Source organism: Natator depressus, chromosome 7, assembly GCF_965152275.1.
Source record: "Natator depressus isolate rNatDep1 chromosome 7, rNatDep2.hap1, whole genome shotgun sequence".
NCBI lineage: Eukaryota > Metazoa > Chordata > Testudines > Cheloniidae > Natator > Natator depressus.
The window spans coordinates 68,252,630-68,275,481 of NC_134240.1; the positions used below are offsets into that span (position 1 = coordinate 68,252,630).

A 22,852-nucleotide genomic window follows, 5' to 3' on the forward strand; every position below is an offset into this window, starting at 1 on the left:
TCTGTCTTGTCACAGAGGGCAGGGTAAAGGACAATATGTTCAAACTACTGCATAGCAGATTTAGATTAAATTCTCAGGAAAAACTTCCTAACTGTAAGAACAGTAGGACAATGGAACAGACTGCCTAGGGAGGTTGTGAAAAGCCTACTCGGGAGGTTTTCAAAAGGAAGTTGGACAGCCGTCTGTCTTGGATGGTTTAGACACAACAAATCCTGCATTTTGGCAGCGGGTTAGACTGAGTAGATGACCCTTGCGGTCCCTTCTAACTCTCTGATTTTATAAATCTTCAAGTTGAATCACTGAACTGGGCAGAAAAATGGAAATGCCTGAAATGTTTAAAAGTAATTGAAATGATGGGAGAGTGTTAGACCTAAAGGAACCTAGCTGAACCTGGCTTCCCATTCTGACACACAGAAGTCATATGATTGTTCCCAGTAGAAGTGTTACATGAAAGCATCTTTTTTTTTTTTTTTTTAAATCACCAGCTTTTTGTTTTATGGGCCCGATTATGCCACCCTTACCCTCATTGGGTAGTGTGTAGCTATTTGGGTGAGAAGTCCCTGAGTCTGCAAATATCTTAAGCATAACTTCACTCACATGAGTAGTTTCATTAACTTTAATGGGAATACTCATTTGAGAAGAGTTATACATGTGCTTAAGTGTTTGCAGAATTGGAGCCTGACTAAGGGTAGCAGAATCTGTCCCTTTACTCAGAGCAGCCTCACAACTTGGTAATCTCCAGAATGTGCATTTTCCCTCCCAGACTGCTTACAGGTTTTGTGTCTTTTTGTGTTTGTCTTTAGATTTTTGGGATTTTCCTGGCTAGATCACTGATTTCGGATATTGAAGTTGTAAAGGCAAGTCATCTTTTCTGAAGACGAAAGCAGACACCAGCTGTGAAGACAAATACATTTCACTGCTATTGATTTGACATCAAGGTGAAAAGAAATTGAGAGACACGCAGGCCTTGGAGTGCGCCAGGTTTTAAAAGCCTTATTTTTGTATCAGCCAGATGTTACTCTGCTTCTGCTTTTGCTGCAGGCTGGTGCAGAAAGAAGACACTGCTTCCTCCTCCTAATCCCCTTCTCCCCAATGCAACCTCTGTTTCTTTTTCCAAGGGGAAGACTAGATTTAAACCTCTTTTGATGTGGAAGACATTTCTCTAAACCTATGAGGGATGGACTGAAAGACTTCAGTAAGCAGAAATGGAAACTGCTGTAAACCAGTCCCTTACCTTGAAGAACTTGCTGCTGTAAGGCCTGTTTTGTCTTGGCTCCCAGCTACCATCACTGGAGGTTGCAAATGTTGTGTTCATTATGTGGACCATAGCTGCATCTGTTGTGGTGTTTGTCATGGTCTTAGAAGAGAGTGTCCTAAAGATCGACAGTGACCCCATTGATGGAATAGGCAAAGGAGGTTACTTAACGTCTATTCTCAAAATGTTGTAGTCTGTTCTCGAAACACCAAGCATTTCATTGCGTCCTATGTGAGTGGAAGGCCCTGGCAGTTATGTCATTTGATTATTGGGAGTCATGATAGTCTTGGTATTAGAGACCGTAAAGAAATGTCATTAAGTCTCCAGTTGTCAGATGGAACCTCAGCTGTGCAGAAATAGGGAATGTCCCTATATGAGCTAATGTAGATATTTCAGTAGGGACTCAAATGCTTGAGTAACAGAAGCCACTTATTTTGAAAGTTCTTGCCAACATAAGTTTCTCAAGAGAGAGTAATTTAATTATATATTGATAGCATAGTTGGAAGTCTTTTCATGAGGATAGGTGGATTCTCTGATGCTATTACTCCTTTTTAGATGTTTGTAAATAGTTTTAATTTATCAAGGAGAAAATCTCACCGTTTGCTTACACGGTTTTGTAGAGCAATTACTTCTAAAAAGAGTGATATCTGCTGGGCTGAAGGCATTTAACAATTCTGCTTGGTACAAGAGATCACTGAATATGCGATTGTATCTGTCAAAAGCTCTCTAGTCTGCCATCTGTTCTCTTTCACACCTGTCCACTACACTGTTGTTTATCATCTTCTTTGACTGTTGATTGCTATAGTAGGACTAAGAAGACATTCAAGGACAAGCTAAACTCTGTCAGACCTTTGATTCAGGATTTTCCAGGCTAGTCAAAAGCTAATATAATACACATAAGAGTCTAGTGGAGCACTGGAGTTACTAGCATTAATTTATTTTAAGAAATTGTTTGAATGCATTGTTGTTTCCTGTTCCATTTGTCCTTTGCTGCTCAGCCTTTCCTGCAAAAATACCAGATCCAGTCATGTTGAAGAAATGCTCAGAGCTGTGCCTCCAGAATAATGCTTTAGGCCCTGGCCCAAAGTGAGTGCTACTCCCATTGAAGTAAAACGGGTGTGGCTCCTGTTTACACCAGGGATGAAATTAAATCCTTATGACATTTCCTGCAAACTGGTGTGCTTAAGACCTGATCCAAAGTCTATGGAGGCCAATGGAAAGACTCCCATTGACTTCAGTGGGCTTTGGATCTGGCCTGTAGTGCTAGTCCAAACCGCTCTTCTGATCTTCTGTGAAATCAAAAATCAGAGTACAACTAACTGTAAAAGCTGAAATGTGTGATACATAATAAGGAACGCTTTTAAATAGCTGTTGCAGTGTCAATTTTACTGTGGGCTATTTACTAACAAAACTGTTCACTGCTTGTAATGGCACCCTATTTTTCAGGGATAGCAATTATTTGCAGTGCCTAATGTCGTATAAATTCTAGTAAAGTATATATTTTTGTAATTATATTTTACTACATTGATGCTTGTTTCCAAAGTGTTATGCTTTCTTAGAATGCCAAACTTCTGATTACATCTTTTTATGTACATGTGTTTAACCTTGTGTGTGTTATCTAAGTATTAATGAGCAATTCACTGGAAGAAAGGTGGTACCAATAGGGATCTGTACCAGCCTTTCTTGCATGAAAGCTAGAAGAAGGCTGCTTTGACATTCTGTGAAACATTTCATGGACAATGCTGTATTTTGTATGTGGCTTTCAGCTGAGCTTTCATGTTTCTTTTTCTGACCAATGACTGAGACGGAACGGGAAAAGGAAGCCTGTCTAAGAGTGGCTGATTTCCTCAGAGACCGACACAGAATACAGTGTCTATTGTATCCTTCTACATGACCTGAAGGTAAAATCTCCAGGCATATACTGTGATTTTTTTTCTTTGATCTTCAACAAGAAGAAAAACAGTAAGTAGGAGAAGCTGGAAAGAGGGCAAAAGAAGCTGCTTCTACAGAGCCCTGAAGCTGAAGTCTGTGCCACATGTTTGCTGGATCTGTTGCAGCAGTAACAGGCTTAAACTCTCTGCTGATATTTGCAATTAGGAGGTAGCACAGCAATGTCTATAATTATTGCTTCAAGTTCTTCCACTAAGAACATTGGTTTGCAGCGCCAGACAACCCGAGGCTTAAAGCCACATCAACCAATTTATGCTTGTGACCTGTGACAATACAGTAATCCATTTAGTTTGAAAACACTACATTCGGTTTGTGAAATGTAGCCACCTGAATTGCATCTAGGGAATAGATTTCACTATTCTCTGAACTTGTGAAGAGGTAGCACTTCCCTGAAAGACCAATAAAACCAGCAGGCCATTTCTTTAGCTGGGGAAAATCAACACAGTTCCGCTAGCTTCATTGGAACTACCCCAACACCAGCTGAGGATCTGGGCAGGTGTAAGATCTCTCCATAGTTCTCTGTGTCATCAGGTTTCTTCTGCTTGCTTGCTGGCAAATTAGTGTCTAACTCCTCTTGTCTTATCAATCGTGTCTTCTGTGCAAAACAAAATCTGAAGTGTAGCTTTTCACAATTAGGTGCTTATTCCTGTTGCTTTTACTACTGTTAACACTTAAAGTTAATAGCAGCTATTTACAACACTCTTGTAAATAATGCTTAATGCCTCACAAAAGCAGAGAAAAGGGTTTTATCATCATTTTTCACTTCTTTCTGCTTTTGAATTTTCAAAAGTGCCTAAATCCCACATACAAAAGTGACTCGGGGATTTAGGAGCCTAAGTGTATTTAAAAGTGACTTTCAATATGGGACTTTGGCTCCTAAGTCACTTAGGTACTTCTGGAAATTTTGTTCCCAGCCATTTTAAAGAGCAGTTCTGCTGGCAGTGGCAAATATAGTTTGCAAAAACTAGATCCCTGAATTGATATGAAACATGAACATTTGCCCGTTGCTTACTAAACACACCTTTAAATAGAACATCCTTTATGAACCTGCGGTGCCTTAATTGCTAGAGATATGTAGGTTCCGATTGCCTGAGTCCTGCAAAGCTTAACCAGTTAACTGCTTCTGCTGCCTCTAAGGCTCCTAATGAGGAGCAACTCAAATCATTCCACCGCCAAACTTCATAAATGCTTGAAGTTGAGATCTCAACGTAGCATTCAGACCAAGTCCACCACACTACAATAGAAACAAGTTCTTTTTTTGTTTTTTGTTTTTTTAATGAAGATATCAGATGTGAACTTTAACTTATATGGCCTGAACTTGAGAGACAAAAGCAGAACTAATGGACTGGGCTATGAGAGGACATTTAATTTCTAGGAAGTGAGTGCTTTTATTTCTGGGATACTTTATCTTTATTTAGTTTTTCACCGTTATGAGTGACAGTGATAATGGGCTTTGGTCTCCGCTTAATGCACCTTGATTCAGACACACAACTGCTTACGGATCAAGATGAGAATAGATTCTTTTGTGAGCCCCAGACTGAGCAAAGCACACAGAAGTGTATTCTCTTCCCAAGGGAGCACCCCTCTCCTGGGAATCTGAACAATCCACCCCATGTTGCAATGACCTTTTGTACAGCACAAGAAGGCTGGAGTGTGCTCCCATCAGAGTCTGTCAAGGCTGCTCCACAACTCAGCCTGAGCTGTGTGTCAAGCTGCTCCCCTCTTTTCCAGAAGCTAGACATGTAGCTTTAACAGTGTTTCTAGTCCACAAAAGGGTGGATCAAACTCTGCTCCCCAGTTGGTTTCCCTGGGGTTTGGTTTCTTTTTCTTCCAATACCTTTGTCTTCTAAGCCTTAAAAATAAAATGACTTAATATATCAAACCTCATGTCTTTCATCACTGGACCTGTGTTTTCTTTTCAGCTCTGAGACTTGTTGGATCCAGCCATTTGTAAATTGAGTGGTTTTTATTGCTGAGGTTTAAATTCTCTATTGATGCTTTTGATGACCAGCACAAACAAATGAGACAGTGCCTTTAGCATACGTGCTTTTGTTATGTTTTTACATCGAGACCTTTTAAATTCATTCTTACGTTGCACTCCCGGCTGCCAAATGTTGCTTATGATTTATTGCACAGATGCTTTCTGTATGGTCTGCCAATGTCAAAGATTGTAATTGAATGTTGAAAGCCAGTGTAAAAGTGTTTCAAGGAGAACTGTAAAATGCATTGTAGAGAAACAGTGGCTAAATTTGCAGTCCCTAAAATTTGTATAAATAAAGTTAATTTTCATTACATGTATCATCTTTTTAATTTTATTTTTTTTTTTAAGAAAGGACTTTAACGCCTCTCTGCCATGACATTTACTTCAGGTGTGTTAATTTCAGAACTTGATGATATTGCACATTGCTAGGCTTCTGAGACCAGCTACATGGACAATTTAAAAAAAATATAGCTAATTTGAAAAATGTCTTCTATACTAGGAATTATTTTTTAGACATGCTTTAAATTTTTCAATAAATCCTTCACCAGGAGGTGCAAGGAGGGATAAAAATGAAAATATCTGAAATGAGACAATATTTTGTATTTCAGCCCTTGCTGAAAGGTGAGTTGTACAAGTGTGTTACATGTATGCACAAATCTGTATTCATTCCTTTTGTGTGTAATTAGTCTTCTATGACACTATTGCACTTTCGTTTCTATTGACATTCCATTCATTTTAAGTGTCTTCCTTTACTTAACGACTAGCTTTTCTGATGTCACACATGACTGACATTTAAATATTTTGTACAAGAGTATTCATGCAGCCATGTAAGATTGCTGTGATAGAACACTGACTGAATATTCCCCTCGTGTAGAGAGTGAATTTTTGAAATCATTCCGAACTAAACTTTTCAGGCCCTGATTCTCCTTTTCGAATACATCTAGACTGGAGTTTAGAGCCCTACTGTAATCCGAGTTGAGAGACTGCTAATTAGCTGGAGTAGACTAACACCTCTGTGAAGGTTTAATCTAAATATTCCACAAATGTTTGTTGTGGGTTACAAATGTTTGATTTACCCTGAGGAATGCTCCAATATACAACAGTTTCTTGCGGGCTGTCCATGAACTGCTCCAGAATTTTCGTAATGATGTGGACTGTGGAGATTCCCCCTCTCACCCTGGATGTGTCCCCTGTACCAGGGATTCAGAGAGGGCCAAGGTAGGTCTGTTCATGGCAGCCCTATGGTGTGCAGAAGCTGAGTTCTTCCCCAGCCCCTTATGCTTCTAGTCTGGCAAGTGGGGGGGGGGGGGCACAATCTGTCCCATAGTCACCTTATAAAGTCTGACATGTTGAAGTGTCCCTTGGAGTGTCTAATGCAGCTGTAGATGCTTGGTCCCTCTCAGTTGGTGCAGACAGTAATGTAGTGAAGTATACTGCAAGGAGTGTGTGGGGGGTCCTTTCCCCAGGAACAATACGCATAACCAGGGAAGAGTTAAAACAAAACACAACCTAGTATATCCACGCAGTTACTGAAATTTATTCCTTAAAAAGACATTTGGTCATGCATCGTGATCAAGAAAGCAGCTGAAATTAGGGAGGGAAACAGAATCTGAGACCATCAGAGCTGCTCTGGTGCTGAAATGGAGCCTTTAAAGAAATGTAAATACAACTTACTCCCACTTTAGGGCCACTTTACTCTGCCAGACCAGCATAAAGGGATCTTTAGTTTAAAATGAGAATCATTCTAATGAGTCATGTAATGAGTCAGCAGACATTCTGAAAGCCAAGGGAGTAGGAGCTGCTCCATCCATCTCTCACAGTGACCATCTCAAGCTCTGAGGCCTCCTGCCAACATTGCCTCAGCAGAGGACTCTGCATGTTGGGAAATAAAAATTGCAGTGGGCCTGGCCCACTTCCCAAACAGATTACCACAGCAGCCAGGGTGTCAGACTTGGGGAGGGGAGAGACACCCCCTCCTGCTGCACCTGTCTCTCCAGAGGGCTGAGGGGCACATCTTGCCATTAGTGCTAGGCCTGGGGGGAAAGAGGGGGCAGGAGAAGAAGGATCTTTATTTGCAGTTTCTATGGAGGGAGGAGGCAGCTCCTTGCCCCTGTCCCTGCCACAGGGGGTGTCCCTGCTGTAGTGTAGCTAGGGCCCTGGACTGCCTGTAGGTACATGCAGCTGCAGTAACACAGTGTGGGTGCAAACTAGAAGTACAAATGGATATACAGTGTTGCATGTACAGTTTTGAAAATGAGGCCCTACACGTCAATGAGAGCTGTAGCCTGCACTATGTTTAATAGCATTTAGTGGACATCAGCGTGATAAATATGGTGGCTGTTGGCAAAAGATAACGTTTTATTGAAATACCCCAACTGCCAGAGAAAGCAGCACCAACAGCTATGGAGAAACAAAGCCGGTGTTTTGACTCTCATCTCTCAGTATCTGGAGGGTCATCACAGCCTGCTTGACCACATTTGCATTGCTATGGCTACAAAGTTTTTCCAAGGTTTCTTTAATGTTGTCCTCTTCTACTTCTTGCTTCAAATCACCTGAAGGGAGATCAAACACAGACTTTAATGACATGCATTAGTCCATACTCTGAAGGAGATACTACAATGTAAGGATGTATTACAGCCACAGGTTAACTCCACTATGTTTTATTTAAATACAAACTTATTTAGAGTCTCACTTGGGATGATGATTTTTGTAAAGAAGTTAACTTATTTGCAACTGTTAACTAATTGCCCTGTTTAAATATCTTTTTTCTTTTATTACTTCACACTTCCCAGAAGAACTAGTTGTAAAATAATAATTTTTTAGAATGTATTACAACAGCCATGCTCCTGCCTCCACCTAGTGCTTTATATTTTGCTTCAGCATTTCATACCAGGAAGATTTGACACTCAGCATCAAAGTTAAAAGATGTCTGTAGCGTGCTAATGAAATAGACCACTGAGAAAATCTTTATGGGTCAGATCCCCAGCTGCTGTAAACCAGCACAGCTCCACTGAAATCAATAGAGCTTTGCTGATTTATACCAGCTGAGGATCTGACCTACCTGGTTTATGGTTCAGCAGTCTGGGTCCATGGGGTGGTATGAGGACTGTTGGAATATAATAAATGGAAAAAGTCTGCCCAGACAATAGATTTTTAAACTTAGAAATTCTTGGGTTTTCAAAAAATATTTAAAAATCTGGAACCCACTTTCAGGTTTCCCCTGAACCATTTTAGAAAAATGTGGGTAAAAAAAATCAGAACTATTTGGGCAGACTCTTTATTGACACATAGCAGACTTAGAGCCAGCTTAATCAGGCAGCTGGGGATTCCTCTCAGGAGAGGAATTTCTAGGCAGCATGGTGCCAGCATGGCAGTTGTTTGTCCACACCGCTCCCTAGCCTCTGTGTAGGGGGCCAACATGGCTAGGAGATGAGGGGTGGGGTCAGCGAGCCAGTATATCTTGAGCTAATTGTTGCAAGGCTGTCGTACACATTTTGCTTTGGGTATGAGAGCTGGTGCATGCTAGCCCCAAAACTGAGGAAGCGTGAAGGTGTCTGTGTTACTTTGCTCCCTCCTCTAGACTTTTGACTCTTGACTCCATCACAGGTAGTTCCAATGACCTCAGTGGACTTCTCACAGGGAAAGGTGGTATCCCATGAGAGGAAGAATGGCTGTCTGGTCCTTACCTGGCAGAAAGAAATAAACCTCTGAGTCTTGCTGCTGCTACTTTGTTGTTTGGATGCAACCTCGCACCTGGTTGAAAATACTTAGTGACACAGTTTTTGTGATGTCACAGTAACAGACATGGACAGGCGTTTAGTGCCAAAGTGAAATTACCTGAATTAAGAAGGCTGCACAGTAGGCCCATTGAATTATATTTCACCTCTGGACCTGTGCTCTCGTCTTGTAGAAGCTTATGTAAGCTTCGAACTAGTCTCGACTCCTTAAGTGAATCTTTGATGACTTCTGAAAATAAAATTAGAATTATTTCCATGACAACTTATGTTTTCAATGAAAAATTCTTGGGTAACTTGCATATGAAAAATGAAGGTCTGTCAAACAAGATAGAAAATGGCTGACTTGCCTTAATGCAGATATAAGGCCTGGTCCAGTGAAGTGCTGAGCACCCCCCAGCACCTTGCAGTATCAGGCCCATAAAACAGCTCAGCCATAGGTAGTAAATTTTCTACATCATGGCTTAATTCATATGTATCAATCTTTACTAGCCTTCCCTCACATTCTCATAGTTGTGGGTAGCTGACTTAATCTTCTGTATATAGATCTTTTTCTGACTTGACCAATGCTGGCAGCACTGATCCATGTCTAAGAGTACATTCCTTTCTGGCTTTAGTCCATGATGGAGCTTAGCATTAATAATGGCTTCTTGTAGTTGGGTCTTAAATGCAATCGTTGTTGTTCTTCAGATTAGACTGTAAGATCTTCAGGATAGTGTCTTTTATGTCCTATATATGCAGCACCAAGCTTAATAAATATCAAGCCCCATTTTTTCAAAGGTGCTGAGCAACCGCAAATCCAGTTGAAGCTGACGGGAGCTGTGAGTGCTCCATGCTACTAGGAATCCAACCTATTAATTGTAACTGTGAAGAGGAGGGTATTTTCATTTCTTTCATTCAGAGCTTTTGCAGGATCCTTTAGCCTATTTTGTCATTTATACTTTCTCAAGTCTATCCAAAATGCCTCTGCTACAGTCCTCTTCCTGTCTACCCTGACACTGCTTTGTCCTTGAATCATCTTGCCTGTCATTTAAGAAGGAAGGCCCAAACTAATTTTGACTCCACTAACATCTCTACGCTCCTTTCCCCTATTAAAATTCTTGCTTCCTCTCTACTCTCCCTGATTCTCCCTTTGTCATGATCTTGGTTTCATGCCTTCTAACACACTGCCCACACACGTATCAAATAACTTCTTGTCCCTATCTATCAAGCATCCTCGATTCTTCAAATCTCTCCCCAAAACCAACCACTTCAAGAAATCCCTTGTTCCTGCTTCTTACTGGTAATCCCCAGTCCCTCTGCTTCTGTCCTGTTGACGGTAAAATAGACCATAATCTTTTCAAGGCTAGGAATATACCTTACATAAATTCTGTAAATCACTGTGCAAATTAACAGGGCTATAAAATACTTGTATAAATAACAAGAACAACATCTTAAATGGTTACTCAGGCCAATGTTCTGGGAGAGGGAGGATACCTAAATTAATTGCAGATGCTATGGCCAGTGCAATCAGAGCTTCATTCTGCATGATAACATGTTCACTTGTTGTCATGGAAACCAGGTGCTTCACTCCTTGTGCCTGCTGGATGGCTTTGACCACTTCCTGTTGTCAGTCAAACAAAAGAAATGGGTCAGGTGAAAGGATCACAAATCAAAAGCTGAGGCACAAATAACACTGAGGTTACAAAAGGAAATCATGGTTCACCCCTGAATGTCTCTGAATCGATTGGAAATGGTTCCCCTGCCATCCCTGAAGCGCTATTCTGGATACATTTGTTGTATTTTGCCTGCACTGCCGAAGAGAGAATTCTTTGTCAGCATTAGTCATTCACCTGAGCTTGAAAGCCACCTTGTGTTCCTTTAGCTGAAATAGCAATGTTTAGAGGTACTTCCCTTTTCTTTTACTCTTGTGGTTCCTCATGGTCAAGCTTTTAATTATTAAAGCTTCTAAATTAGTAGTGACTCATTTTTACTTTATTCCACTTTATGCAAATTACAGCTCCATTTTATATCCTCTGTATAATCAATCAGAATAGCCTTACATATGTAATATGTAAAAAACCTGCATTCATCCCTCCCTGCAGCAAGGACTAGGCAGCCTCAGTGAACTCTTTAGAATTTCTGAAAGAGATTTTGGTATATGACACAGGTGGGTTTTTTCAGCTGTTTGTGTTTTGTTTTTTTAATATTGGTTTCATGTTTGAACATGGTAAAATCTTTATGAAAAAGAAGATTGTACCTAGGATGCTTGATGGAGGAGTCAGGAACTGGTATTCAATTAGGGTGTTTTTCTCCTCTAGGCTGCTGGTTCAAATCCAGCCCAGCTTGCTGAGTGACTGAAAGTTATTACCAGCTGATGTCTGAAATTAATGTGAATTAAGTCCATTCTCATTGACAGGTGTCCATATGACAAAACAGCCACCACCCATGCACTAGGTGACTCCCTTATGGGTAGTTTCAGCAAAAAGGACTGTGTGGTTATGAGGGGTGATCGCTCTCCTACCCCAGAAAGGAGTCCGTCCATCTGGGGCATGTTGGAGGGGTGGTATGGAAAAGCTTGTACTGATTCTGTGTGTGCTGTCAGCAAGCACACAGCAACAAGGATGCCAGCCTGGCAGCAAGCACTCCTGACAATTAAAAAAAAATTATACCACTAATTTCATACTTGGGATCTGCTGTGCCGCAAGAGCGATGCCAGCAATCGGTTTGCTTCTCCACGAACACCAGCGTGCTCCTGGGCATCACACCATTGCACAAGTCTGTTGATCAGCAGGGGGTCCTGTCCTAGCATCTCTGCACTGTCAGCTGAAAAGAGAAGAATGGCATGTCCAGGTGTTTACTCAGAGCCTGTAGCACAGAGGATGCAGTCTAAAAGAGAATCCTTGCAGATGTCTAATTCTGCTGATGACCTCACTTGCCCTACTGAAGGACACCGCTGTTTGGTTTGCATGGTACCATACTCTACAGACAAGCTGTTTGGGACTATAGTACACTTGTGAGTCAGACATAAGACGTTCTAAGAAATTAAAAAGTTGTTGAATGTTAAAACGGGGGAATGGGAGTCAGGCTTCCTGGCACTTGGACAAAATCCCAGTTGTTATAAAACTGGGTTGTTCCACTGAAGTCAATGAGGCTACAGGTTTCAGAGTAACAGCTGTGTTAGTCTGTATTCACAAAAAGAAAAGGAGGACTTGTGGCACGAGACTAACCAATTTATTTGAGCATGAGCTTTCGTGAGCTACAGCTCACTTCATCGGCTGCATACTGTGGAAACTGCAGAAGACATTATATACACAGAGACCATGAAACAATACCTCCTCCCACCCCACTCTCCTGCTGGTAATAGCTTATCTAAAGTGATCATCAAGTTGGGCCATTTCCAGCACAAATCCAGGTTTTTCTCACCCTCCGCCCCCCCCCCCCAACTCACTCTCCTGCTGGTAATAGCCCATCCAAAGTGACCACTCTCTTTACAATGTGTATGATAATCAAGGTGGGCCATTTCCCACACAAATCCAGGTTTTCTCACCAGCAGGAGAGTGAGTTTGTGTGTGTATGGGGGTAGGGGGGTGAGAAAACCTGGATTTGAGCTGGAAATGGCCCACCTTGATTATCATGCACATTGTAGGGAGAGTGGTCACTTTGGATGAGCTATTACCAGCAGGAGAGTGAGTTTGGGGGGGGGGGGGGGAGGGTGAGAAAACCTGGATTTGTGCTGGAACTGGCCCAACCTGATGATCACTTTAGATAAGCTATTACCAGCAGGAGAGTGGGGTGGGAGGAGGTATTGTTTCATGGTCTCTGTGTATATAATGTCTTCTGCAGTTTCCACAGTATGCATCCGATGAACTGAGCTGTAGCTCACGAAAGCTCATGCTCAAATAAATGGGTTAGTCTCTAAGGTGCCACAAGTACTCCTTTTCTTAATGAGGCTACACTGATTTATGGCAGCTGGGCTTCTGGCCTAGCCACTGACTTACTGTGCAACCCTGGGCTAGTTACTTAAGATATCCATGCAGGAATACCAGAGTGGGGGGCAGGGGTCATGGCCCCATCACTTTAAAAAGTGGGAGGCCCTCCCACTTCTTGCTGGCTGTAAGGTTGAGCGACGGGAGGGAAAGGGCAGAGACGAGCAAGCAGGGCACGAGGTCTATATTCCAATGCCTCTAGCACAATCTTTATTTGTATTGTGGTAGTGCCTAGAATTCCTAGTCATGGACCAGAACTACTCTGTGCTTGGCGCTGTACAAATGAAAAGATGGTCTGTGCCCTAAAGAGCTTATAACTAGGACCATATCCAGAATATGACTTTTGGGTGCTGCCATAATGCACCCAAGAAGAAAGCAGAGCTGTCCGGAAAACAATTCCATCTTGTGCAGAATTTTGAGGTTTTGAAATTTTGTTTTTGTTCAGCATTGGCACAAAATAAAGACCCTTTGAATTTTTTGCAAAAAAATCAGAGCTACACACAGACAGAGCTAGGGTTACCAACCCTTCAGGATTGTCTAGGGCAACGTCTCTCAAACTGGGGTCTGTGGACCCTTGGGGGTCCGTGAGGGCACTCCAGGGAGTCTGTGGGCCCTGCTGATCAACTTCTCCCTCTCCCTCCTCGCTCCTCCTACACACCAGGGAACAGCTGTTCAGCGGTGTGCAGGAGGTGCTGGGACAGGGCATGCTAGGGAGAGGAGGCAGAAAGAGGTGGGTATGAGGAGGGGTGGGGCCTTGGGGAAAAGGGGGGCTTGGAGGTCCACGAAAAAATTTAAATCAAAATGGGGGTCCTTGGGTTGCTGAAGTTTGAGAACCACTGGTCTAGGAGACTCCAGGAATTAAAGATTCATCTTTAAATTAAAAATTATGTTGTGAATCAACCTCCAGGAATATGTCCAACCAAAACTGGCAACACTAGCCCGATCCCAGAATAACCAATAACTGGTGATTAGGGCACACCTATGGGATGTGGAAAACCCAATTCAATACCCTGTTCCAAATCAGGCAAGAGTAGGAACCTGAACCTGGGTGACATCCAAGGTGAAACTCTTAACCACTAGGTTACTGGCTTTCCTGGGGGTGGGTGGGGTGTCATTTGTCTATAACCATCCATCCAGGACGTAAGAAAACTTCTGGACAAAATTTTCATCAAAACTTATGCTTTTGCAAAAAAAGTTTAGGTTTTGACAAATCAGCACCTGGGGGGCATTGTCCAAAAATTCGTCACCAGTTCTACCTAAAACTTCAGAAGAACCTCTCCAGTGCATCATCAAGGATCTACAACCTATCCTGAAGGACGACCCATCACTTTCACAGATCTTGGGAGACAGGCCATTCTTTGCTTACTGACAGCCCCCCAACCTGAAGCAAATACTCACCAGCAACCACACACCACACAACAGAAACACTAACCCAGGAACCTATCCTTGCAACAAAGCCCGTTGCCAACTGTGTCCACATATCTATTCAGGGGACACTATCATAGGGTCTAATCACATCAGCCACACGCTCAGAGGCTCGTTCACCTGCACATCTACCAATGTGATATGTGCCAGCAATGCCCCTCTGCCATGTACATTGGTCAAACTGGACAGTCTCTACGTAAAAGAATAAATGGACACAAATCAGACATCAAGAATGATAACATTCAAAAACCAGTTGGAGAACACTTCAATCTCTTTGGTCACTTGATTACAGACCTAAAAGTTGCAATTCTTCAACAAAAACTTCAAAAACAGATTCCAATGAGAGACTGCTCAATTGGAATTAATTTGCAAACTGGATACAATTAACTTAGGCTTGAATAGATACTGGGAGTGGATGGGTCATTACACAAAGTAAAACTATTTCCCCTTGTTTATTCCCAACCCCCCACCTTTCCTCAGACGTTCTTGTCAACTGCTGGAAATGGCCCACCTTGATTATCACTACAAAAGGTTCCGCGCCCCCCCCCCCCGCTCTCCTGATGGTAATAGCTCACCTTAAGTGATCACTCTCATTACAGTGTGTATGGTAACACCCATTGTTTCATGTTCTCTATGTATATAAAGCTCCCCACTGTATTTTCCACTGAATACATCCGATGAAGTGAGCTGTAGCTCACAAAAGCTTATGTTCAAATAAATTGGTTAGTCTCTAAGGTGCCACAAGTCGTCCTTTTCTTTTTGCGAATACAGACTAACAGGGCTGCTACTCTGAAACCTGGAAATTCAAAGTTACTTAGGAGAAAAATTAAATAAAACTTTCTCAAACCTCAGAAGAACACTTTTTTCTTTGTCAGACTTAATTCAAATTTTGAACAATGTTTGCAGGAGGTTCTTATTTTGTCTGAACCTATTCACCCATCTGTCCTTATCAGACCAGAGTCTTCTCATGAGATACCAAGATGTCAGGAATTCTAATCTTTGTGGGTGTCATGCAGCAACAACTCACTTGATAATCCTCTTTATAACCAAATGAGCCTCTAATTGTCTGCAGTAACTCATGAAGCCTAGTGCTTCTGAAGAAAATGGCTGCCACGACGCTTAAAAGTTCCGACAACAGCAAAAGAGAGGTTATGCATGATCCTGATGAACTCCTTTGATATCCATATAGTTGTAACACACACAGTTCCACCGGAACATTATTGCAATTTAACTTAATTAAAGCCACATTGTTACAAAGTGCTACTGATTAAAAATGGTTAGAAGCTGGAAAGTGCTACTCAGTGCAAGAAAAAGTGCTTGCAAAAGGGGTACTGAGGCATATAAAGTCTTTTGTTCTAACTAAATATGATGCTGTCTAGGGATCCACTCCTGTGAAGGTCTGAGTGCCACCAGGCAAACGTTTAGTGCCTCAGTCCCCATTGCCCGCAATAGAAGTGGAGGGCATTCAGTACTTTTGTAGGATCAGGTCTTAGAACTGCACACAAAAAAACACCAGAGATAAACCTGGAGGTGTCTTTTCAATGTATACTTTTAGGAGATGAGGTAGGAGCAAAAGATGAGATGCAACTTGCTTCACCTCTCCTAAGCCTCAATGTAAAAGTAGAGTGCCCATCCACGTGGCCACAGAAGCATTTAGTACAGTAATTAATAGTTGAGGAAGGGTGCACAATCCCTTGTGCCCCATAGCCACAGGATATAGCTACCCAACCTCCCTTAACACTCCCTCAGCTCCTCTCTACACACCAGCCAGAGTGGTCATAGAACAGACCTGTCCTTTCTATCGTGTTTAAGCTTTAGGTCTAGCTTGTAGTTTGAGATTCAGCTGACTTTAAAGATTGATTGATTTATTTTAGCTTTTCAGGAGTGAGGGCAGTGTTGGTTGACTTCTTTGGTTGCCATGGGGCCATGATGTACACACCTAAGAAATCCAGGATTAAGAGGTGTTCCTTCTTGCCCTGCAATATTCCCTGCTTCATCTGGGCATGAAATGTGACTTTTCTGTCTTGACTAGAGTGCATTTGGTACAGGCTGTTTGCCAGGTCTACTCAAAAAGTGTCCAATAGGAGGGCATTTTATATTTTTCTTCCATTTTCTCTCAGCCCCAGAATACTGAGGAAGGGTGGACAGGACAAAGTCAGAGTGGCAGCATAAGCATGGCAGAACTGGTTCTCAGAGCTTCTGGACCTGTCCAAAGATCACCCCCATTCACTTTTTCTGCGTGAGGATCTCTTCACCCAGCAGAATGACAGAGACTTTTCACTCACTACCGTAAGTCACCTCACATGAGAGAATGGCAGTGGTTTCAAGGCCAGAACTGTTTGTATTTGTTTCAAGAGATCAGCGCAGTCCAGTTAGAGTCCAGACAGCTTTCTTCTAAGAGGTGCCATGTTGGCAAATAAAACCAGTTTAAAAGGCCTTGCTCAAGGCAGAGGCCCTGACCCAGTTTCTTATCCAGTTGGACTTTCTGTTGACTCTGCTGGCAATAAAGCACTCTAAGCCCAAGTCTAATTAGACACCATTTAGAAGGAGAGACTCTTTATATCTTCAATTTATGGAATGTGGGGCTTGTGTAAATCGTGCCCACTTCCTAACATCCAGCTATCGCTTAAAAAGCTACTGTGGCCATGGGGCTAGGTGCATAAATCTGTCAATGTGGCTCCACCAGCAATACATTGGGGGAACGAGTTACTGTTGGGAAGTACCTCCTTTTGGTGGTGTGATGCTGACAGTGATAAGCACGAAGGCACCTAGCTTGCTATAATTAGAGAGAAACATGCCTTTCTCAATTCTGCGAGCATCAGCATGCCCAGCAATTGTCAGAGTAATGAATTTACAATAGATAATGCAATTAACTAATTTAGTAGGGACTTGTTACACATGTTCACGAGAGCGTTTCATGCGGTGTTAATTAAGGTCAATGTTGGCTCATGGGTAAATAGAACATAAGGCAATTAAAGACGGGCAGCTTCTGCACTTACTATCATGGAAGGATAAAACTTAAGTAGCATTTTAGATTTTCCCTGCTCTACACTAGAATATGCTACATTATTTCAAAATCAGAAGAGGATTCTTGTTTCAGCTATTGCTGTCTCATTGGGGCCAATTTCTGATCTCACTTATACCAATGTAAATCTAAAATAATTGAACTGAAGTCACTGGAATCTTATTGACGTACAACCAGTGTGAGCAAGAGCAGAAGCTGCCTCTTAGTGTTTTGTAATTCAGGGCTTATCCTAATGTTACTTAATTTCCTAAAAGTATCCTCTGATGCCTGTCCTCTCAACTCTGAAGTTGTCACCTTTAATATTCTTCAAATAATCATAATAGACTGAATATTTTAGTAACTCTCTCCAAAGCATGAGAAGAAAAAAAATAGTTTTATTATGCTAAATTTCCTTGTAGTTTGTAATGTCATCCATCTACTGTGGTCAGATGCAAATGGAAACTTTCTATTGAATTAGAGATTTTTGAACTGATCACACAGATTCTAGGCCTGATTCTCCATTGCCTTGTACCTGGTGTATTCATTTGCAAATTGCTGACAAACCAACTGTGGTACTTTATATGAGGCGGTAGAGAATCAGCCCTTTGTTTTCCCCACATAGCTGATGAATCCCTGTGACTTAAGACCTTGCTCTGCGTGTGCCAGCAATCTGTGACAGTTCTGAAATGGGAACCCATCACTCAGTTTTCTGGATTTTTTTTCCTTGTTCTGGTCCTTAAACCTAATGCACAAGTCTGTGAGGAATATTGTTCTAGGTTATCTGCTCATGTGCACTGAAATAACTAAGATATCTCAAAAGCACGGGGTTTGCTTTCCCATGCCATGTCTGGTTTGTGTCAGGATGAATCACCATATGATGGTAAATGGAGAGCACAATTTTCAAACTTGGATGCCTAAGCTGAGCGCCCATTCCTGCATCTTGGTTCTCAGAATGGCAATTAGATACATAAAATGAGTGTTGTCATACTTTATGCCCATCTGTGTAGCCAACTGTAGGCCTTGGGCTTCCAAACATGGAATTGAAGCACACGGTATCATCCTGTTACAATGCCCAAAAGAGATTCCGGTCTTTTGAAGATATGCAGCCAGACTTGCAGGATGTAGGATAAATCTGTAAAAATCAGGACTGTACAGAAAATGTTTTAGAGTGCTAGAAACCTTCCCCCCACACACACATATTCTCGATCCTTTATATTCCCCAATTCTACTGTTCGCTCACTTTAAACTGTCAGATTATAAAGCTTTGGCCCAATTCCCCCTACCATTGTACTAATTTTATGCTGGCGTAACTCCATTAAAAATCTCTTGTTCAGGCCTTAGTTATTTCTCACTTAGATTTTTGCAACCTCTTTGTTCAGGCCTCTCCATATCTTATCTATTGCTGTCAAGATGTTTGAGTTTTTTGCTCAAGTGGACTTGACACACCGGACAAAATTCTCTGCTGTTTTAACTCTGCTGGTTTAGTGGAGTTATCTGCCGAGCATTTGGCCCATTGACTTTCCACATTTCCATAGTGTATTTTCCCTTTCATTTGTAGCTTGCAAAACATTTCAAGGTGACATTAGTCTGTGTTCAGCAATTCTCTACCTTGACCATCTATTAACATTCGCAGTGTTCCAAGAAGTTTAAACTGCACAGGAGCCATCTCTGATCTCAAAAGCATCTGGATCCGCTCTGCTACGCCTTCCTCCAGCATCTGGACCTTGTTAGCAACTAGAAAATGGAACCAGAAAGAGAGAACTTGATCATTTTGGAGAATGTGAACTTGTAGCTCAAATACTACAATGATGAAGACCATACAAGTTAGATATATTCAACTGACAGTGTAACAGTTGCTTTTTCTGTGGTTACTAAACATTGACAAGGGGTAAGCCTGTAATGGTTCAATTTGGTTCAAATAAAGGTCAGAATTGTCCAAACCTTTTGGTCTTATACTGAGCTACACATATCACAGGAACCGTGTTCTTGTGAAAACACAGTCACTCACTCACTGCTTTTTCAAACCTGTTGGAATGCGGGGCCAGGGTTCAGAAAATTGTGCTCTGTTTGTTTATCCCTATCCAAAAGGAAATGCAGTAAAAATAATATACCTCAGTTTGGAGGGTGAAGTGCCTTTGTATTTAAGATACCTGATGCTTTTGCTGCTGATACCATTGCTTCTGTGCTCTCCTTCCCTTCCTAATCCTGTTTCTCTGCACCACTCTTTAGTGCAATAATTCCTGGTAATGATCAGAAGCTTCTCTGGAAAAAACCTGAACGCGGCTTAACTCAGCTACCAAAGTCTTTCTCCAAAGTAATGTTATCCTCCCCTTCTGCATGTTTTTGTCTTTCCTGGGGCAATTGCATCAGGCAAGAATCCTTCTGTCCTTTCCCTTACCGACCTTGCATGCATGCCAAGAAACAGACGCTAACTGTTAATTACCTTGTTTGTAATTTCCTTTGGTTCCAGTAGCACAAGCTCAAACCCCAGTCTCTTGATTGTAGTAGAATTCACCAGGAAACCCCTCTCTGTATTACTCAGTTTGAATCAATTAAAAAGACACCTCTTGTGCCCATCCGTAAGTTTTAGAACGTATCTAATTGATTTCCATCTTATGTTCTGTTTGACTTCCCTTGCAGTTTTATCTTATGCCCCTTTAAAGGTGTAGCCTGTGTAGTATTAATGCGGAGGGGGAGTATGTCCTCAGTATGGGGGCTCTGCTGATAATTTCCATATTTTGAGGCTTGCTTTAATGGCGATGGCTAGCAAAGACCTGGGATGAGAATAGGATTTCACAGAATTTATAAGTGCTGTGTTCCGTACATTACTGCTCCTTTTAAGTAAATCACAGTGTGTGGATTTTCTTTCTTTCAACATTCTCCAGTTGCTTTCATTAGTTCCTTTCATGCAGCCTCTGGCAACTGATAGATTTCTTTATTTAGCCTCCATCTATGATTTTTTTTCCTTTTCATGTCTGATGCACAGCTTTTTAGTTTCCCAGAAGAAACTCACACTTCAAAAGATCATGATATGTTTGTAATAGACATTTGAACAACGAAGATTACCAAAATTAAATTAGACTCTAAATCAATGCACAAATATCTGACAACACATAGTTCAGCACATTAAAGTACAACCGCACAGGCCATTAAGATTGGCTGGCATTTGGTCTGTCCTAGCAAGGAAGGATACAGGAGGAATTAAACTGCAGCTTGATAGACCCTATAAACTGTGCAAGGTCTGGGTCATTCACGGCTTGGTTAAGAAACCTCCAAGGAACATTTAGGTCCTATACTACAGAAAGTGGGACTGGGGATTCACTGAAGGGGGTACTTCCTCTTGAGTCCATATCATGCCAATGTCCCAGACTGCTGTTTAGGAGAACTGAGCACTGGAAGAGCTATCTTTCAGATGAGAGATTGATCAATGTCCTCGCTACTTGTAATCATTAAAGATCCCACAGGACATAGTACAAGAATAAAGTCAATGAGAGTTTTTGAAGTTTTGAAAATCTCACCCTACAGTCTAATGTAGGTAATTACATCATGCCTACCTAAATTACCCTCACTGTTTCAGCTGGATAAGGTATTATTTCTCCCTTCCCAGCTTAAAGTGTTGTGTAGTATTGCTCTGCACTGTTAAACAGCTGTTAAATTTCCTCCCAGAGACTGCAGCACCAGTGGTTGTACTCCAAGGTCAGACTGTTTGTTTGTAAAGAGTCTGCCTTGTGCTACTGTACGTAGTGCAGCACTGAGGGAAGGTGCCACAAGCTCCTTCCTAGGATCTTTTTTAAAAGCAGATGCAGAGTAAGTACTGTCATTGCCAAGCCAGAGCCTGTGCACATAATCCTAAGGCTTAGCCACTGAAGGGGACAGGCTCCTGGCTAAAGTCAAGCAGAGAGACAGTGGAAGGTCAGTGCTAAGGAGCTCCAGGAATTGGAGAGCAGAAACTTTAGGTTAGTTCACGTGCAAAGGCACAGTCAGATGATCAGCAGAATGTGATGTCTGTAGAATAACTTATTAATTTTTGCTATATAATTATATAATTTTTGCATGGGTATTATCTCAGCATTTCTGTGCTAGAAGGCTTCCCTGAAATGGGAAGTCGTGCTCAACCATCTGTTACTTCCAGGTTATGACTAATAAAGCACCTTTCTTTGCTTTAATCATTTGTCCTTCTCTGTGCTCCCTCACCCACAATGTAAGAGCTTCCCTGTAGGAGGGTAGGTATATGACTTGTCTGGGATTTATATGCCTGCATAGCATGGACATCTTGTGCACTTGACCCTGTTACACACTTGTAACTAATGCTACTTTGCAGTAATAGCCATGTTTGTTCTTAAACGAAAGAAATATGGTTTAGCTATAGAGCTGGGTAGGAACTGGATTTTCCATTTTGTGGGAAATTCCATTATTTAAAAAAAAAAAATTCTGTTCCAAAATCGGTCAAAAGCAAATAATGAAATTTCCCAAAACATTAAATGTTTTGATTAAAAAATAATTTGGATTTTTGATCCTTTAAAACTTGTAAAAACTTGTTTTGGAAAGTTGTTTCAAAAACTGAAACAGTGAGTTCCAAGAATGTCAAAATGGGACGTTTCAACAGTATTGAAAAGCTTCATTTTTTTTCTGAACAAAATTGTCAGAAACATTTTTAAACACTCTGATTTTGATTAAAAACAGCTCTAGTTAAATATGCCATAAAAATTGTTGTACACTTTTAGCACCAAGAAACACCTGTATGTTGGGCTGTGTCGACTAACGTACACACACACACACACACACACACACACATATATATATATATATATATATATATATATATATATATATATATATACACACACACATGCACTGGTTTATGCAAGATGTTACATTAGGAAATTTTAGAAAATTTATCCTCTTCACCTTTCAGATGAATATCACCAGTTTAGAACAATTGACCGGGCCTGTGCTATGAAGTACATTGCATTAAAAAAAAAAAAAAAAAAAAAAAAAAAAACACACACCACACCACACACACACACACACACACACATATACATTATGGCCAACTTTATCACTCTAGTTTGATCAACACACAGGCCCCATGCTGTTCACCAGGGTACCTAACTTTAAACATGAGTATTGAGAGAAATAAATGAACCTCATATTTTCTTCAGAGAGAAACCATTTACCAAATATTAAAAGGAGGCAGTGGAGAAGAGGCACAAGATCTAGCTACTAATCAATAGAAGGATACAAATATATTCCATGGCATTAATTTTGATTTTGACAAACTCTTGGACATTTTTATCATATAAAGTGACCATTTTGTGCTCAGACAAGTTAAACAACCTGGTCAGTTTAGTATTGAAGAGGAGACCTCCAAGAACACCCTGTTGCTGCAGATAAGAGTAGCGTATTGGTGGCTCTGTAGTTGGCACTCTTTCCTCTGAGTAGCGTATTGGTGGCTCTGTAGTTGGCACTCTTTCCTCTGAGCCAGTGCTAAATCAGTGCCCCAACATCATTTTGGGCGGCACTGGACTGTTAGAA

The 22,852-nt window shown here is 41.4% G+C and overlaps 2 protein-coding genes across 9 annotated transcripts in view; one reads left to right on the top strand and one right to left on the bottom strand.

Moving 5' to 3' along the window:
* The window catches only part of TSPAN14 (tetraspanin 14), a 76,869-nt gene extending 71,424 nt beyond the window's left edge, over window positions 1-5,445 (top strand). For all 5 annotated transcript variants that reach the window (XM_074958710.1, XM_074958709.1, XM_074958711.1 and 2 more), the window contains one exon: window positions 804-5,445. In XM_074958710.1, coding sequence (XP_074814811.1) covers window positions 804-875 — 72 coding nt within the window. In that variant the 3' untranslated portion in view covers window positions 876-5,445. The remainder of the gene's footprint in view (window positions 1-803) is intronic.
* A 1,263-nt stretch (window positions 5,446-6,708) lies between these two features.
* The window catches only part of LOC141990897 (rap1 GTPase-GDP dissociation stimulator 1-like), a 55,417-nt gene continuing 39,273 nt past the window's right edge, over window positions 6,709-22,852 (bottom strand). The window contains exons 10-14 of one of the 4 annotated variants that reach the window (XM_074958706.1): window positions 18,926-19,051; window positions 11,586-11,725; window positions 10,397-10,523; window positions 9,024-9,149; window positions 6,709-7,738 (exon numbers count right to left, since the gene is read on the bottom strand). In XM_074958706.1, coding sequence (XP_074814807.1) covers window positions 7,587-7,738; window positions 9,024-9,149; window positions 10,397-10,523; window positions 11,586-11,725; window positions 18,926-19,051 — 671 coding nt within the window. In that variant the 3' untranslated portion in view covers window positions 6,709-7,586. Of the gene's footprint in view, window positions 7,739-9,023; window positions 9,153-10,396; window positions 10,524-11,585; window positions 11,726-18,925; window positions 19,052-22,852 lie in introns of all 4 variants that reach the window. The other 3 variants (XM_074958707.1, XM_074958705.1, XM_074958708.1) reach the window with 3 other exon arrangements.